Source organism: Acytostelium subglobosum, assembly GCF_000787575.1.
Source record: "Acytostelium subglobosum LB1 DNA, scaffold: scaffold15, whole genome shotgun sequence".
NCBI lineage: Eukaryota > Evosea > Eumycetozoa > Acytosteliales > Acytosteliaceae > Acytostelium > Acytostelium subglobosum.
This window is the reverse complement of record NW_012236518.1, coordinates 354,043-369,874: the sequence shown is the minus strand read 5'-3', so window position 1 is coordinate 369,874 and position 15,832 is coordinate 354,043. Positions and strand designations below refer to the sequence as shown.

The following is a 15,832-nucleotide window of genomic DNA, read 5'->3' as shown; positions in this document are numbered from 1 at the left end:
AATAATTAAGATACAATACCAGATGGATGCCCAATGAACGAACGAATGGTTGTTGCACCATGAATGGGCATCAATCTGAGGGGTATACTAAAGTTCCCATTCTTATCTGTATCCCAAGATACCCCCTAGTCTTGCCATTCACACACCACTCAATCACAACAAACACAGACGACTGTGGATTGACCTGGAATGATTGATTGTTATATTTGTTATTGATTGGGATTGAACACATCCAACTGATGGAATGATTGCTGTTGTTGTTGTTGTTGCTGCTGCTGTTGTTGCTCATCTTGATGACATATTGTTTGAGCAAAGTCAACTGCAGAACTGGTACTAGTGAATATATGTGATTTGTTAATGCGATTGATGAATCCAGAATGTTGCATCACTCTTGTGATCACTGGACGTAGATCAGACCATAATACAGTGATTCCACTGTCATTGTACACTTCGATCATGTCGCCCAGAACATCGATCGCCGTGCTGTCAATCGAACTGACGTTGACCGAGTCGATAATGATCACTTTGGTGGCGCCATTTGTGCTCTCCAACTGCATCTTGATCATACGGTCTCGGAAATGATTGATTGTGTAGTAAGTCATGCGCGAGTCAAATCGAATGATCATGATACCTGGATAGATGATGGCGTCGGGGTAGTGACTAACGTTGCGGAAGACCATGGTGCCGGGCAGGCGGCCCAGTGTGACGAGGTTGGGTCGCGACGAGAAGAATATGATCTGGAGTATCGACACGACAAATGCAATACTGATGCCACGTTGTGATCCCAGTAGCAATGTGAAGATGAACACGAATGTCAGTTGGAAGAAGCCAATGTACTCCTTCTTCCTATACAGGTCCACTGTCTCTTTGAACTCAAACAATGATACAGCCGCAGCAATAACAATCGCCGACAATATACACAATGGTGTATGTTTGAACAATGGTGTCAAGAACAGCAATACCATCATAACAATCACTCCACTAAGTAATGATGTCATTCTAGACTTGGCTTGCATCTGTTTGAAGTGATTGAGTGATTGAATGAGTGAGTGATTGTGTTGTGATCGCCTGGAGAGAGTGTGGACATACCTGGAATGCAACGGCAGTCCTTGAGAATGAACCGGTGGTAGGGTAACCGGAGAAGAATGCTTGGACGATGTTACACATGCCAAGTGCGACGAGTTCTTGACTTGTATCAATTGTGTACTTCCTACATGCTGCAAACTTCTTGCCGACAGAGACTGCCTCGACAAAGCCCAATATAGCAATCAAGAATGATCCAACTACCATATGTGCTATCTTGGTCAATGTCAATGGCACCAACTTTGGTGATGGTATACCAGATGGTATATCACTGATTGTCTTGATACCAAGTGACTATGTTTGTTATGATATGATGTGTAAGTATGTGATTGATTGGTCGGCCTTGATCATGCCACGATACTTACTGTGCTAAAGTTGGCCAAGTATGATACTAATGTGCCAAGGACGAGGATGATGACGGCCATTGGTATGTTGTACTTTAGTTTCTTGTTGAGGAACTTGGCGGCAATGAGTATGACTAGACTGCCACTGCCAATTAGTACGGTGTACCAGTTGATGGTTGAGGCATACTCGATGATGGCCTCAAAGTAATCTACAATGGTGGCGGATGTCGGTGGTATAGTGATGGCGGTGAAGTTCTTCAACTGACTGAATATGATCAATATTGAAGCGGACTGGATGAATCCCAACAAGATGGGATTGCTCAACAGGTTCTCAATGATGAATCCAACCTTGAACACTCCAAAGAAGAATAGTATCAGACCTGTCAGCAATGAAAGACATGCCGCTGATGTTATATAATCCTCAGTTCCAACTGTCGCAGTGACGATCCTATGAATGATTGAATGATTGAATGATTGTATGAATCAATGAGTGATTGATTGAGTGATTGGGATAGTTCCAGTGGACATACGTTGGAATGAGTAGTGAAACCATGGCCACTGGACCAACATGGATCTCATTGGAAGTGCCAAAGAAGCTGTATACAATTGGTGAGATGAATGCAGAGTAGAGTCCAATGATCGGTGGCAATTGGGCAAGAATGGCATAGGCCATAGCCTGTGGAACCAGCATGAATCCAATTGTTAATGATGCCAATATGTCATCCTTTAAATACCTGAGCTTATATCTAAGTGATTGAATGAATGAGTGAGTAAATGTGGAAGTTGGTAGTTGGAAGGTGGAAGTTGGATGGTACATACCTCGGCAGCCAGGTGGCGATTGGGAATAATGAGTATAATACATCGTATATTGTATATTTGTCTCTGATTGATTTGAATGTTCGTTTGACTATTGAGCGAAGATCAATATTAAGATCCTTGTCGGCGGCTCTATAAACTGGTGTATAAGTCTCCACTGATGGTGCTCCATTGATCCCAATCTCTGGTGACACACGACCCATCTTTAACAATTGTATCTGAGTGCTATACTTGTCTCCAAACCTATTGGTCAACTCTGGATATGGACGATCAGTTAGGTAGTGATCAATCAATCAATCAATCATTCAATCATACCTTGATAACACTCCTCGACAAAGGTGTTCAAACTTTGAGTGACCAACTGGCTGACGATACCACCATCTTGGACAGAGGATAGGGAGAAGTAGAGTTGCTCACGATGTCGACTGCTCAGTTTCCAGAGTGCCTTGTTGAATTGATGCAGTGTCTCTGCTTTGGTAGGCTCACGATGATGATGAGCCTTGTCATCAGATGACGAGTCACGGTCATTGCCATTGTCCTCATTGCTACTACTATGCTGTGATGATGAGCCATCCTCGTGGATGGTGAATGATTGATCGGACTTTGGTGAAATTATTGTATCCAGTAGTCTTTGTTTCTCTCTCTTCCTCGTTTTGCTGGCAGACTCTGGAGGTGGACTAGCAAACAATGATTGATTATTGCTGTTTCCAGCACTCAATACATGTGATGGAGTTGATAATGTTGTGAGGATGCTTCTGTTTCCAGTTTGATCATCATCGTCATCATCATGGTCATCATGGTCATCTTGAATGTCATTGTTTGAACTTGATCCAATACTCCTTCGATGATGTGGCTGATGTTGTTGTTGTTGATGTTGACTATCATTCAAGATATTATTTATACTTTGTAGTTGTCCATGATCATTATTTGATTGATCATCCAATAATATAGTCTGTACAACGTTTGTAAAGTATGTTATAGACTCTTCAAACTTCTTCTTTATCTTTGTATTTATCTCTGGTTCAACATGACCATGTTGATCAGTTGTAGAAGTAGTGTTTGAAAATGTTGAAAGAGATATCATGTCTTGTTATAATTTAACTATACATTCATTCTAAATTATTTATATATATAGTTATAATAGTTATAGTAGTTATTATTATTACAAGACCACACAAACAGTAACAATAGTGACGCACTCATTCATTCGAACATTCAATCAACCAATCAGTCCTCAATCGCAATGCAACTCATGTCTCACCTCATTCTGTTCCCGTTTGTAATCTCACCCCCACCAACACGCCATCCAACAACAACAATATCTTTTTAAAAATGGTTGAGAATGTCAAGAATCTACAAGTTGTGTTAATGACTACAACCACAACTCAATATTGAACAACTACAACTTTATATTTATACAAATAATAGAACAATACTAAGTATATCATGACACCGAGAGCAACTTGTATAAGTGCACATCTTGAAAGATAGTTTCTCTTTTATTCATTTGGAGACGGCCAAATTCCAAAACAGAGCCAATATTCCTAGGAAGAAATGTAAATCTGATAGTAGAATTATGGTGTTCCAGGAGAAATGATAGGACTCAAACATATATTTCCTCTGTACATTGTGATGTAACTTCACAAAGACATAATATATCTTTTGTCTCCCTGATCAAGGACTCATTTGATATGCACATAGCATTATATTTCTGTTCTCGTTGTATTCTTTTGCCAATGGGAATAGATATTTTACAAGATAGATTATCATTGAACGATGATCAAGAGAGATTAGATCAAATATTCATAGCCCATTATCCGCATCAGCCAGCAACTGCCTTCACTTGAAGGTTCCCCTGACATGTCGGGGATATTAATATTAAAAAATGATATCACAATCATATTTCTTGGTTATGTCTTTTTTTGGTTAGGTATCAAAAAAATAATGGGGGGCTAGTGCAAAAATTCCTATTTTGGTAATTCAATTCTTTAATATTTATTAATTGGACTCACTCGTTGTTTTGTGATGGTTGTCAACAACGAACCAACTAACAATCAAACACATAGTCAATACCCACGTTGAACATTGCAAACAAACACAATTCTAGGTTGTCTTTAATAACTTTCGAGAACACAGATACACACAAACAATCAACAACAACAATTTAAACTCACACATTCATTCATTCTGCTGTCACCTGTCAACAAAGCAAACATTCAATCAATCAAACAAACAGATATAATTATACCCACCATTTCACACACAACACAAAGAAAGATAGAATAGATTCAACCTCACCCCTTACCTGGTACAATTACACAATCATACAATCACACAGACTGTCAGTTAGACACACTTTGATTCAATCAATCAATCATTCATACACAGCAGTGACAGTAACATAGTTAACGAGCTAGTTGTCATTTAATTCAACAACATCCAACCTACATCAATAATCATACAAATATTAGTTAGCTATTCTTATTATTATTATTATACTTAAAGTTTAAATCAACAATGCTACACATGCCTCAACAACAACATTATCAATATCAACAACAACAAATGATGAATCAACAATATAAGTTGGAACAACAAGTGCCCTCAGGCAATGAACAATCACCTGAGCTCTCACCAAAGTTCTTCCCAGCAGACTCTCTGGTAAAGGTGACATCAGATCCATTCTGCAATAACAACAATGCTGCTGATGGTGGTCATATCCCAATCTACATTAACGTTCCATTGTTTGGCAGACGTGATAACTGATCATAATGTATCAATCAGTTCAACTTGCGTCTGTAACATATATCAACAAAATATAATCAATCAATCAATCAATCAAATGTACATATTTAAATAGCTGCTGCCAAGTTGTTGCAACAACTACTCCTTCCCGAACAAATCAAACTGGAGCATTTGGAATCCAGTTTGCCAAACACAAACTCAGATCCATCCACTCACTCAATCAATCAATCAAATAAATGAATGGCGTCCATCTATCAATCCATGTTTCGTACAAAATGTTTGTTCACTTTATTGTCGATCGGAGTTACCTAACAACAATGAATGATTGAATGAATAACATGGCAGGCTGGCGACTATTGCATATTCCTGACAATGCCATTATGGATAAAGATTCTCTTCAGTGTGAATTGATGTTGCAGTAGATGATCGATATTGTCGCCTTTGTCGTAGGCTGACAACTTCTTCTTGATGACCTCCACACTTGTCTTGCCCCTAAGACTCACCAGAAGTCTGCTGAGTTCAGAACCAAACTTGTCCACAGTGGCTTGTCCAAGTTTCTTCACAATATCCACAGCCGCTGTTTTGCTTGGCATAACATCACTCCTCTTAATGCTTTTGTTGTCTGGTATAATGTCCTTCCTTTGTTTCTTCTTTGTTTGTACTATATCTTCATTCTCCTTGTCACTGTCCATAGTTGTGTCGTCATCCTCATCATCTTGGTCCATGTTGTTATTATTGTTATTGTTCCTGTCATTGCCCTTCCTCTTTGTTCCAAGATTCTTATCATTCGCATTGACAGCCGCCGCTCTAGTTCTTGATTTAGAAGTTGACGTTGATGTTGGTGGAGTGGTGGATGTAGTTGCAGCTGCAGTGTCCACTACATCATCATCTTGTTGTTGTTGTTGTTCATGTTGTTGATGTTGCTGTTCATGATGTCTAGGCTTTGGCAATGAGTTTGCCTCGCTGAACAATGCATGTTGAAGTATTTCATAGGCAACCTCAGAGTCCAACTTCTCAATAATTGGTGACAGTCTACACTTGGCATGAGCACTCGATAGACGAATCAATGTCTCCAATGTACGTGTAGTGATTGGTAGTGTCTGTTGTCATGGTCATGTTAGTATTGTTGACATGTTTGATTGATTGAGTTGAATGGAATGTGTATCATACCTTCTCCTCCTCTTTGGATCGCAACTCTGTATATGATGATACGATGTACTCCTTGGCCTCATCAGAGAGTGATGGTTTGATCAGGTTCTTGGCAAATCGGATATACTTCTGGATGAATGGAATGGACAATATCTCACGTTCAGCCTGTCCTCCATGAAGTAGTTTATCATACTTTTGATAAACTGGTGTATCCGTATCCTTCTCCACCTGTTCCTTTACATCCAACTCGCCTCCAAGTATGGACGATGGCTCTGTTTGTTGGTCTACAATATGGCGTCAATCAATCAATCCACTCACTCACTCGCTCACTCAATCAATCTTGATTGATTACTTACATGATTCATCCTCTCCTTGCTTCTTATATCTGTGCATTCTTAGGATGTGATCGGATATGTGTCGGTCGTGATCTGGATTGGCATGGTCCAGGACGATGAAGAGTAGATCGAAACGAGAGAGGAGAGAGTCGGGCAGACATATGTTGTCGTGTGGCTTCTTATATCTGTTGTACTGGCCGTAGATTGGATTGGCGGCGGCAACCACCGAGCATCTAGCATTGAGCGACGCGTGTATGCCCGCCTTGGAGATGGTGACGGTCTGCTGCTCCATCACCTCGTGAATCGCCACACGATCGTCTGTGCTCATCTTGTCAAACTCGTCGATGCAGACGATGCCGCGGTCGGCCAACACCATCGCGCCGGCCTCCAATCGGCGCTCGCCAGTCTCAGAGTCGTTGGTGACGGCGGCGGTCAGACCGACGCCAGACGAGCCACGTCCTGTGGTATTGATGGCCAATGGCGCCGTGTTGAGGACGAATCGCAGAAGCTGTGACTTGGCCGTCGAGGGATCGCCCACCATCAGAATATTGATGTCTCCTCTGAGATGCGTGCCATTGGGCAGGTTCTTCTCGACACCGCCCAGCATCAGTAGTAGCAGCGCCTTCTTGATGTACTCGTGTCCAAAGATTGATGGCGCCATTGAGCTCGCCAGCAGGTCAAAGATACCAGGCTCGCTGGCCAGGCGACGGATGTTTTGAATGTCGTTACTGCCCACGTCTGGGCCCTCGGCCTCACGTGACAGCTTGCGGATACTGTTGCCAATGACCACGGTTCTGAAGCGTGGTGCCTGTCGCGTGCCGGGTGGGGTGATGGGGATGGCGCGATATATGCCGACGACCTGCACACGGTCGCCAGGCTTCACCTGGTCCACCAGGTCGTTGTCGACGAGGATGTCGATGGAGCGCGGCAGCTGGCCGGCAGGCGCGCACTCTGGCATCTCCTGGATGGTGATGCACTGGCTGTCCTTGTACTCGCAGTAGCCAAACTCGGTAAGCAGCGGGTTGCCCTGCTTGTCCTTCGTGGGGTACGACGCGGTCGTCGGTATGTTGTCGTCTGTTGTGGCGTCCGAGTAGCTCCTCTCGAGCGTCTGCTTGGTGACCTCGCAGAAGTGCACGCTCTTTACGACCTTGGGACGAACGAGTGAGCACTTTGTCACGATGCCATCCACACAGATCAGATGCGAGATGAATGCCGCGCGAAGGCCTCTGGGCGTGACGTGGTACGATCCAAAACTACCGCTAAAGCCCAAGAAGTATGGTTGAGGTTGATTGTTCCTGCTCGTCCTATAAGCTCTCCTCTTTGTCAAACTGTCCAATGCATCTGGATCGTAATCATCACCATCCATCTCCTCCATCTCTCTCGCTTTCATCCTCTGTGCCTCTGCATGTATGAAGCTCTGAACAGTCTTTTGGAACTCAATATAATATAACATTGGCTTTATGAGGAATCTAAAGTATATTGATATACATCATGTTAGTTCATTCATTCGATCATTCGTTCAATCATTCAATCAATCAATCACTGAACACATACCTTTCGGCCAACTTTGCATTGCTCTTTCTCATGATGTCAATGTCGACGATTAGTCTCATGGCATCATTCTCTATGATATCTTTGACGATTGGTCCATAGTACTCTGAGATGAACTCTGAGAACTCTGCCTTGGATGATGATATAAGTTGTGCATCTTGTTGTTGTATATTGTTCATTCTCTTTTCAAACAAAGAATGATCATGTACCTATTTGTTCTATCTAATCTACTTCCACCACCTACTACTGAGCTATGTATACTTAGGTATTAATAATAAGTTGTTGTTGTTGTTGAATATGATTGATTGATTGATCCAAACTTTTCTAACTGTTTCTCAAGAATCGCGCCTTTTTTTGAATAGTTGTTGAAGAAATGAAGCTACTAAGTTGTGACAATTTTAAAATGAATCTCATATTTCCAATCACTTTGGAGATCAATCAATTAATGGTCGAACTAAATTAATAATTTGAGCCTTCTCTATACTCAATTTGAATGATCAAAGATCAAGACTCTCTAAAATTCTTCTCATTTAATTAGAATACCATATTTATGTGATGTTTGTGGCGACCATTATACAAATTTAAAATAATCAAATGTGAACAAAAATACGCATAAATATTGACTTTATTACAACGAATAAGCCAACATCACCCCAATAATTTATATTTTTATTTCCACGTTATTGTTTTGTAACAACGACCATAAAAATTGACGATAAATATAATGTAAATAATAAATTATATGATAATAAACAATCAATTATTTATTTAATCTTTTATTTGATCAATCAATCAATCAATCATTCAATCAATACAAAAAATAATGAAGAATTTCATAGTTTTATTATTTATAGTAATATTTATTATTAAAGTCCAGTGTGCATACCAACAGGTTTTATCTGAAGAGTAAATATATAGATTTTAAAAGAATTAATAATTATAATCCTCTAATTTTATTATTTTTTTTCTTACAGAAATCCATCTGGATATCGTGCCAATTTTGAGAAGATATTTTTGCAATTGGAAGATACTTGGACACCTTCTGAATCCTATTCACCGGCAAAGAATGGAGATTTTATAGAATGGTAATTAAGAATTTATTTATTTATTTATTTACAATTAATTTCAAATAACTTTAATAATTAATTAATTTTTAGGATTGAACCCGTAACAGGTGATGACATTGCAAATAACCGAGGTATAATAGGGAATGCAGATCGTACTATTCTAGGAGGGTCCTAAAATTATCATCCATCATATGACTAATAACCAGGAGATCAAAAGAGTGTGAGACAATAAAGTTGAAAGATTAGTAATCGTTTTGAAGTTAGATGGAGCCGGACTTCCTGATGAAGATGAACTTGTTTAAATTTAGATATTTGAAAATTTCAAAATATCTTAGCTCAAAGATATTTGTTTCGTTCAATCTAGATCACCAAACTTAATCTTCTATCGTCCATTATAATCTTGTACAAATAATCAATCAAACAAATAATTAATAATGTTGAAAATATTTCTTGCATTGATGGCATTTGCCATTTGTTTAAACCAAGTCAAAGCAATGGCCTACAATGAGACTGATCTCGAAGCCTACATTACAAAGTATGGAAAGTTACCAATTGCCACATGTGACAAGGCTGCCACTGAAGCAGAACATTATGCTACTTGTGGTTGTCCTTATGTGTGGGGCGGTACGGACTGCTCATGTGGTGGACATGGAGGAATGGATTGCTCAGGCATTGTCTACCGATCTTACAACGATGCTGGCTATCATGGCATTGGCCGCACTACCTACAACCAGATTGCTCAGGGCAGTTCATGCTCGTCCAAGTGCCACCCCACCGACACCTCTGGCTGCACGACCGGCGACCTCTTCTTCTACTGCTTCGAGACTCCCTGTCCCAGCCACGTAGTAATGTACATTGGCAAGGGCAAGGCTGCCGAGTGTCCACACACTGGCGAGAACTGTCACATCATCACACCATACTCCGAGTCCTACTATGGCTGCCGATCATTCTGTGGATAATCAATCATTTGATAATAATACACAAGACAGGGGAGGCACCTCCTAGCCTCACCTGTCACTGTTTAATAATAACTTAACTATCCTGGATCATGCTCATACATGTCTCTAGACTGTGAGCTTATCGAGTTGTGCCAATATCTGTGTGAATGTAGGACGTTGGTTGGCGTCTTGGTGCCAACATGATTGAATGAGTTGGTGTAGTGGAGCTGGCCAAGTCGAGGGAATGGTCGGTCGTAGTCCCTTTGTGGACACAGCCACCGCCAGCTGAACAGAGTCAAGGCCAGAGTAGGGCAGCTCGCCAGTGCCAATCTCCCAGAGTATGATACCATAGGCGTAGACATCGACTTTCTCCGTGTAGTTGTCACTGCCCATCAACAGCTCTGGCGCCATCCATATCGGTGATCCGATTGACTTGGTCATCGCTGCGGACTTTGATTTGAAGCGCGACAGGCCAAAGTCACAGATCTTGACGTTCATGTTTTCATCCAGCAACAGGTTAAGCGACTTGATGTCGCGGTGTATGATGCCACTCAGATGAAGGTAGTTCATGCCCTGTGCAATCTGGATGCCCAGCTTCTTGTAGAGTGGCATGTTCATACGTATCTTTTTGGAGTGGAGCGCGTCGTACAACGAGCCTCCACAAAGGTACTCGGTGACAAAGCAGAGGTTGGGTGGCTGTGTGCATGCGGCCATCAGTAGGACGATGTTGGGATGTCGTAGCTTACTCAGGATGGTCAACTCCTTCCTGAACTCGTCCAATGCCTGATTAGTCACATCATCATGGACCTTTATCTGTTTGATTGCCACTGTACTTCCACGCCAAGTGCCCTTATACACCAGACCGAATGTACCCTCACCAAGTTTACTCTGTGTCTGTAATTCAGAGTATTGTATCTCAATATCTGAGAATATATGTTGTTTGTTTGTGTTGTTGCCTTGTTGTTGTTGGGATCTAAGTAATGATGATGTTGTGAGTAAGTAGGCTGGAATGGGGGTGACCAATGAATGTACTTACATTCTAATATTCCCGCTTGTGTTGGCTATATTATTGTTGACTTGGATGTTGTTGGCTTGGATGTTATTGGCTTGGATGTTGTTGACCTGGATGTTGTTGGCTTGGATGATGTTGTTGGCTTGGACGTTGTTTGCTTGGATGTTGTTGGGGATATTGTTATTGTTGTTTGGGATAATGAACAAGTTCTGGATATTGTTGTTGTTAACATTGTTGAAGTTGGCGAATAAGTCCTCAAACTCTTCCACCTCCTTGACAGGTGATGCCTGTGCCTCGATGGCAGGTGACTTTTGGAACTTCTATATAATGATTGATCGAGTCAGTGACCGATCGATAGAATGAATGAATGATACCGATACATACGAATAGGTTCTCGAATGGTATATAGTTGAGACCAATGTACTTTACAAACTCATAGAATGGCAGGGTTGTTGATGGTAGCTTGGACTTGTCCGCTCCAAATAGTGCCAGTTTCTGAGATGGCACGCCACCTCTACTGTCCTTGACCGAGTTGAACACCTCTACAATGTAGACAGCCTGTTGTGGCGTGAACTTGCGCATCCCAGTGGTAATCGAAGCCGCCACATTGATCAATGATTTGGCGTGGGAGTACGTATACATCAATTGTTGAAGTGTGAGGAAGTTGCTAGGTTGTTGTTGCGCTTGTATGGGTACAGCGCCAGGATACAGGATGTTCATTGAGAACAGGAATTGCGAGGTGGGCGGTGTGCCACTCGGATAGACCAACGAGATATATTGGATCAACTGTTGAAAGCTGTTGATGTAGCCCTTGCCCTCACTGTCCACCATGTTGAAGTTGTGATAACATAGAGATATTTCCTCCCATGCCAAGTCCTCGTATGATCCAACCACTTGCATTGCTTCCCTAGCTACATCCGTCGAGTTGTTGCGTTGATGATGATGATGTGTTGGTTTACGTTGTTGGTATGGCGGTGAAGGGTGATGCTGTTGTTGTTGTTGTAGTTGTGTTTGAGGTTGAGATTGTGGCTGAGCCTGTGGCTGTGGAAGTGGTAGTGGAGCCTGAGGTGGCGGTCCTGCCGGCGACACAGGAGCCGGAGCCACTTGAAGATGTTGTAATGTAGGTTGATGAGGTTGGTGAGGTTGTTGTTGTTGAGACTGTGGCTTTATCATTGAAATCTGGGGAGGTGGAGCTAGATTGATAGGCGTTGAATTGGACCGCTGGTGACCATTGTTTATCCTCTTTTGAAATCCTTTGTTTGGTGACAATGGTGATGCTCCATTCGTGCTACTTATATACCCTCCAAGTATACATCCACCGCCACCAATAGAGTTGGTATAATAGCCACCTTGCATTCCTATCTCTATCTCCTGTACAATAAACTAGTTGATTGATTGACTAAATTGATTGACTTGATTGATTGATTAAAAGAATCTGACTAATAATGTTTGAATGAATGAATGAATGAATCAACAACTAATCTCTACCTCTAAGGATGATCTCTAAGTTCTACGACTCCGACTAATCAATGACTACTAGTACTACTACTACTACTTGTTGTTGCTCAAGCCAATAACACATCCACACTCTGTCACTCTCCCTCACTCACTCTCCCTCACTCACTCACTCTCATTCACTCTTTCACTCTCTAACTCACCCACCCACCTTCGCTCACTCACTCTTTCACTCATTCCATCCCATCCCATCCATTGATGCACTCACGACTCATACACACCAGTGACACAGGCAAACCAGTAAAGGTCAGTTTAGGTCTACTACATCTCTCTATCTCTTCTTCCATCCATCGATGTAGATAATGCCAACACTCTTCGTTGTGTTTGTGTGATCGTTGATTGATAGTTAGTGTGTGAGTTGATGTGAACGCACCCCCTTTGCTCATATGGTGCGTATGTCGAAGCAATGCAACTCATCATCGCCGAGTAGCTATCCACACTCTATGGTCATGTGATCGGGCGTGAGTGTGGGTGGGTGTTTGAGTGGGTGGGTGGGTTGGAGAGGTAGTGGTTGCGACGAGAAGTGATCCAGGTGTAGCAGTAGATAGAGATACACAGTACCACCGCACTCTATATTAAATCTTAGGTGGCCAAAGGACATCGCTCAACCAACGGGGATGCTTGCATGGATGGAAATGGAAATAATAATGGTATTGGGGCTGGCTGTTGGAGGAGGCTTGTGATGGAATGCCAAGATCATCTTGTGATTAATTGATTGATTGTAACTGACAAGTATGAATGTGACCTGATTGATTGATTGATTGACGATCAATTGGAAGGTGATGGTGATGATCATATTTATCCAGTCAGTCACTTTACTTTCTGCTATTGCTGTTGCCACCGATGCCAGTTTGTTGCATCCTCAAACTGCCAAGATCCTCGAGGAACTGGTCGCGATTCAATATTGTCGTGCCACCAAGCACTACACGGATCTTGGCATTGGCATTGGCAACGTTGAACTTATGTACATTGTAGGCCTCCTCATACGTTATGCCTCCAACAACAAACACGATAATGTCAGTGACACTGTGGTGATGGCGATAAGGTAGTTAGCAAGGCTATTCAATGGATCAATCAATAAGGGATGACACTTACCGCTCACGTAGTTGCTGGGCTGTTGGGGGAATAAAGTAGGGATAGGACTTCTCCTGGAGTTTGTTCCTTATCAGGAGCTCAAGGATCTCATTGAGTAGAGGGACGTGCTGTGTGTAGATGTTGGACACGCCTTGGAGTCCACGCTTGACGACGCCATTCATAAACTTGAGGATGTTCTTTGTTCCAAATAGATCGCCCTCACGCTGGTTCTTGCTGGCGAGGTCGCGTAATGTAAGCAGCAGTCCTATCAGTTGTTGTGGCATGCCAGCTCGCACCAATCTGTCCTGCAAGTCGCGTACGCGTCCATCTTCATAACGGATACTGTACAACATCACCAGTACCAACTTATCTTCGTCAGTGTATTTCTGATCGTCGATGATCTCACAAATGCGTTGGTATGCTGCTGAATGCTCGTTGCCACATGCCAACTCTTGTTGCACCTCGGATATCTCCATCAAATGATGTCCACTGATCTTCTTTGATATCTCCTCCATCATATTGACGTGCTTGGATACGTTGGTGGAGAACTTTTGGAAGTTGGGGAAGTTCTCAATGAACTTCTTCATGTCCTCGATGGTCTTGATGTTGGCATTGGAGTCCATCTTCTTCTGATATGTCTCGACAAGATCCTTGATACTGGCGCCAAGATCACCATAGTTCATGTAAAGGTTGTCCTTGAAGAATGTGTCGTGATCGATTGAGAGCACCACCTCTTTGGCCGGGTCCTCCTTGACGCCAGGCTGGTTCAAGTTGACCCTATTATTCCTTATGCCCAACAACTCATGTATCATTGATTGATACGTCCATTGATGTAACAATGGCGTCACCGGATCATCCTTCCTATCCAATATCAATAATATCGGTTCACTCTTTCTCATCTCAAACAGTTCTCTCTCAGTCTGCATTGATCTCTGTATGGCGTGAATGTGATTTCATGATTAGTGAATGATTGAATGAATGAATGAATGTCAGGTCAACATACAGCAACAGCCTCAGCCACTGTCTTGGTCAACTCAGAGTTTGCAGAGTATCGTATGATTGGCTTCTTTTTCAGCGCGAGGAGTGCAGAGACTATGCCATCAATGATGCGACTACCATTGGCTTGCCATCCAACCGTTCTCTTTGACAATACACCAGTGATATTCAATGTGAATGTATCTGGATTGACAGGATAAAAGTCAGAGTAATACTCCTGTATCTCCCTAACCAGATCCTTCGAATCAGCCTTGGCCATCTGCTCCAATGCAGTTGATCCAACAAAGTTTGTAAAGACTAAGATTGATTGATCGATTGATGTTAGGTCATGTCTCATGAGTCCAGTCCAACCAAGTACACATACAGAGATGATAGTCAGAGTACTTTGGTGTACTCAGCTCCTCGCATATATAGTTGAAGTTATCTTGTGTCGGTCTTACAAAGTATACAGCCTTCATATGTGGCATTTGTTCCTTATTGCCACTGTCTATCTTCTCAAACAAGAACACCTCCTTCTGCAAGATGTCCGATTGTGAGTATACCATGCTGACCATACCTGTCTAAGATATGCTTTAAAGTAAGTATACTCAATCATTCAATAATTATAACTATCGATCAATGCAACCAACATACAGTCTCCTTGTCTAATACCAAGACCTTCATTCCTTGTATACTATCCAACATCTTGTTGAGATACTCTTGCACAACAGATCTTATACTGTTCAGTCCGATGAGAGGACTTGGTGCAGCCGCTGGATTGGTAATAGTTGTTGCAGTTGACATCTCTATCTAAACTATCTATCTCTATGTATATCTATATGTTGTCGTTATTATTATTGTTGTTACGTATTACAACAATCAATACTCATTCTCTCCCAAATCATTATCTTCATCTCAAGAATTGAAGTTGAAACTCACAAAGCCCTCAATGTTCAAGGAATCAAAGACGTCGGTGGTGTGTGACCAGGGCATGAATGACATTGATACATGTCAAGATGGATACCATCAATACATCCGATGATAACATTGATCAATCACTTGTTGTCATTGACTTGACAAGATTCATATTTATAAATCATAATATTATATATCCTATTATATGAATAATAATGAAATTGATTCAATTTAAAGTTTGAATGCCAGTGGCGCACTGTGTTGGACAAAGTGTCGCCATCAATAAATGATCATAGATTTCCATAAACGGCAA

General features: G+C 41.8%; 7 protein-coding genes across 7 annotated transcripts; 3 read left to right on the top strand and 4 right to left on the bottom strand.

Annotated features, from left to right (window-relative positions):
- Nucleotides 1-209: 209 nt before the first annotated feature.
- Nucleotides 210-3,167, bottom strand: SAMD00019534_075250 (hypothetical protein; the record flags this gene model as incomplete). Its single annotated transcript, XM_012897222.1, has 8 exons — nucleotides 210-571; nucleotides 632-1,016; nucleotides 1,090-1,377; nucleotides 1,449-1,875; nucleotides 1,958-2,173; nucleotides 2,247-2,499; nucleotides 2,559-3,096; nucleotides 3,147-3,167. 8 exons carry the CDS (start codon nucleotides 3,165-3,167, stop codon nucleotides 210-212), a joined length of 2,490 nt encoding a protein of 829 aa, XP_012752676.1.
- A 1,602-nt stretch (nucleotides 3,168-4,769) lies between these two features.
- Nucleotides 4,770-5,009, top strand: SAMD00019534_075240 (hypothetical protein; the record flags this gene model as incomplete). Its single annotated transcript, XM_012897221.1, has 1 exon — nucleotides 4,770-5,009. One exon carries the CDS (start codon nucleotides 4,770-4,772, stop codon nucleotides 5,007-5,009), a length of 240 nt encoding a protein of 79 aa, XP_012752675.1.
- Nucleotides 5,010-5,341: 332 nt separating this feature from the next.
- Nucleotides 5,342-8,202, bottom strand: SAMD00019534_075230 (hypothetical protein; the record flags this gene model as incomplete). The annotated part of the gene is made up of 4 exons (XM_012897220.1): nucleotides 5,342-6,088; nucleotides 6,159-6,421; nucleotides 6,494-7,941; nucleotides 8,027-8,202. 4 exons carry the CDS (start codon nucleotides 8,200-8,202, stop codon nucleotides 5,342-5,344), a joined length of 2,634 nt encoding a protein of 877 aa, XP_012752674.1.
- A 1,319-nt stretch (nucleotides 8,203-9,521) lies between these two features.
- SAMD00019534_075220 (hypothetical protein) lies at nucleotides 9,522-10,043 on the top strand (the record flags this gene model as incomplete). The annotated part of the gene is made up of 1 exon (XM_012897219.1): nucleotides 9,522-10,043. A coding segment is annotated over one exon (522 nt), but the record flags the coding sequence as incomplete, so codon positions are not given.
- A 111-nt stretch (nucleotides 10,044-10,154) lies between these two features.
- SAMD00019534_075210 (hypothetical protein) lies at nucleotides 10,155-11,940 on the bottom strand (the record flags this gene model as incomplete). Its single annotated transcript, XM_012897218.1, has 3 exons — nucleotides 10,155-11,001; nucleotides 11,065-11,360; nucleotides 11,425-11,940. 3 exons carry the CDS (start codon nucleotides 11,938-11,940, stop codon nucleotides 10,155-10,157), a joined length of 1,659 nt encoding a protein of 552 aa, XP_012752672.1.
- Nucleotides 11,941-12,008: 68 nt separating this feature from the next.
- SAMD00019534_075200 (hypothetical protein) lies at nucleotides 12,009-12,164 on the top strand (the record flags this gene model as incomplete). Its single annotated transcript, XM_012897217.1, has 1 exon — nucleotides 12,009-12,164. The coding sequence occupies one exon, from the start codon at nucleotides 12,009-12,011 to the stop codon at nucleotides 12,162-12,164; it is 156 nt and encodes a 51-aa protein (XP_012752671.1).
- A 1,206-nt stretch (nucleotides 12,165-13,370) lies between these two features.
- On the bottom strand, nucleotides 13,371-15,408 carry SAMD00019534_075190 (hypothetical protein; the record flags this gene model as incomplete). Its single annotated transcript, XM_012897216.1, has 5 exons — nucleotides 13,371-13,581; nucleotides 13,651-14,561; nucleotides 14,633-14,922; nucleotides 14,990-15,185; nucleotides 15,259-15,408. 5 exons carry the CDS (start codon nucleotides 15,406-15,408, stop codon nucleotides 13,371-13,373), a joined length of 1,758 nt encoding a protein of 585 aa, XP_012752670.1.
- Nucleotides 15,409-15,832: the final 424 nt, after the last annotated feature.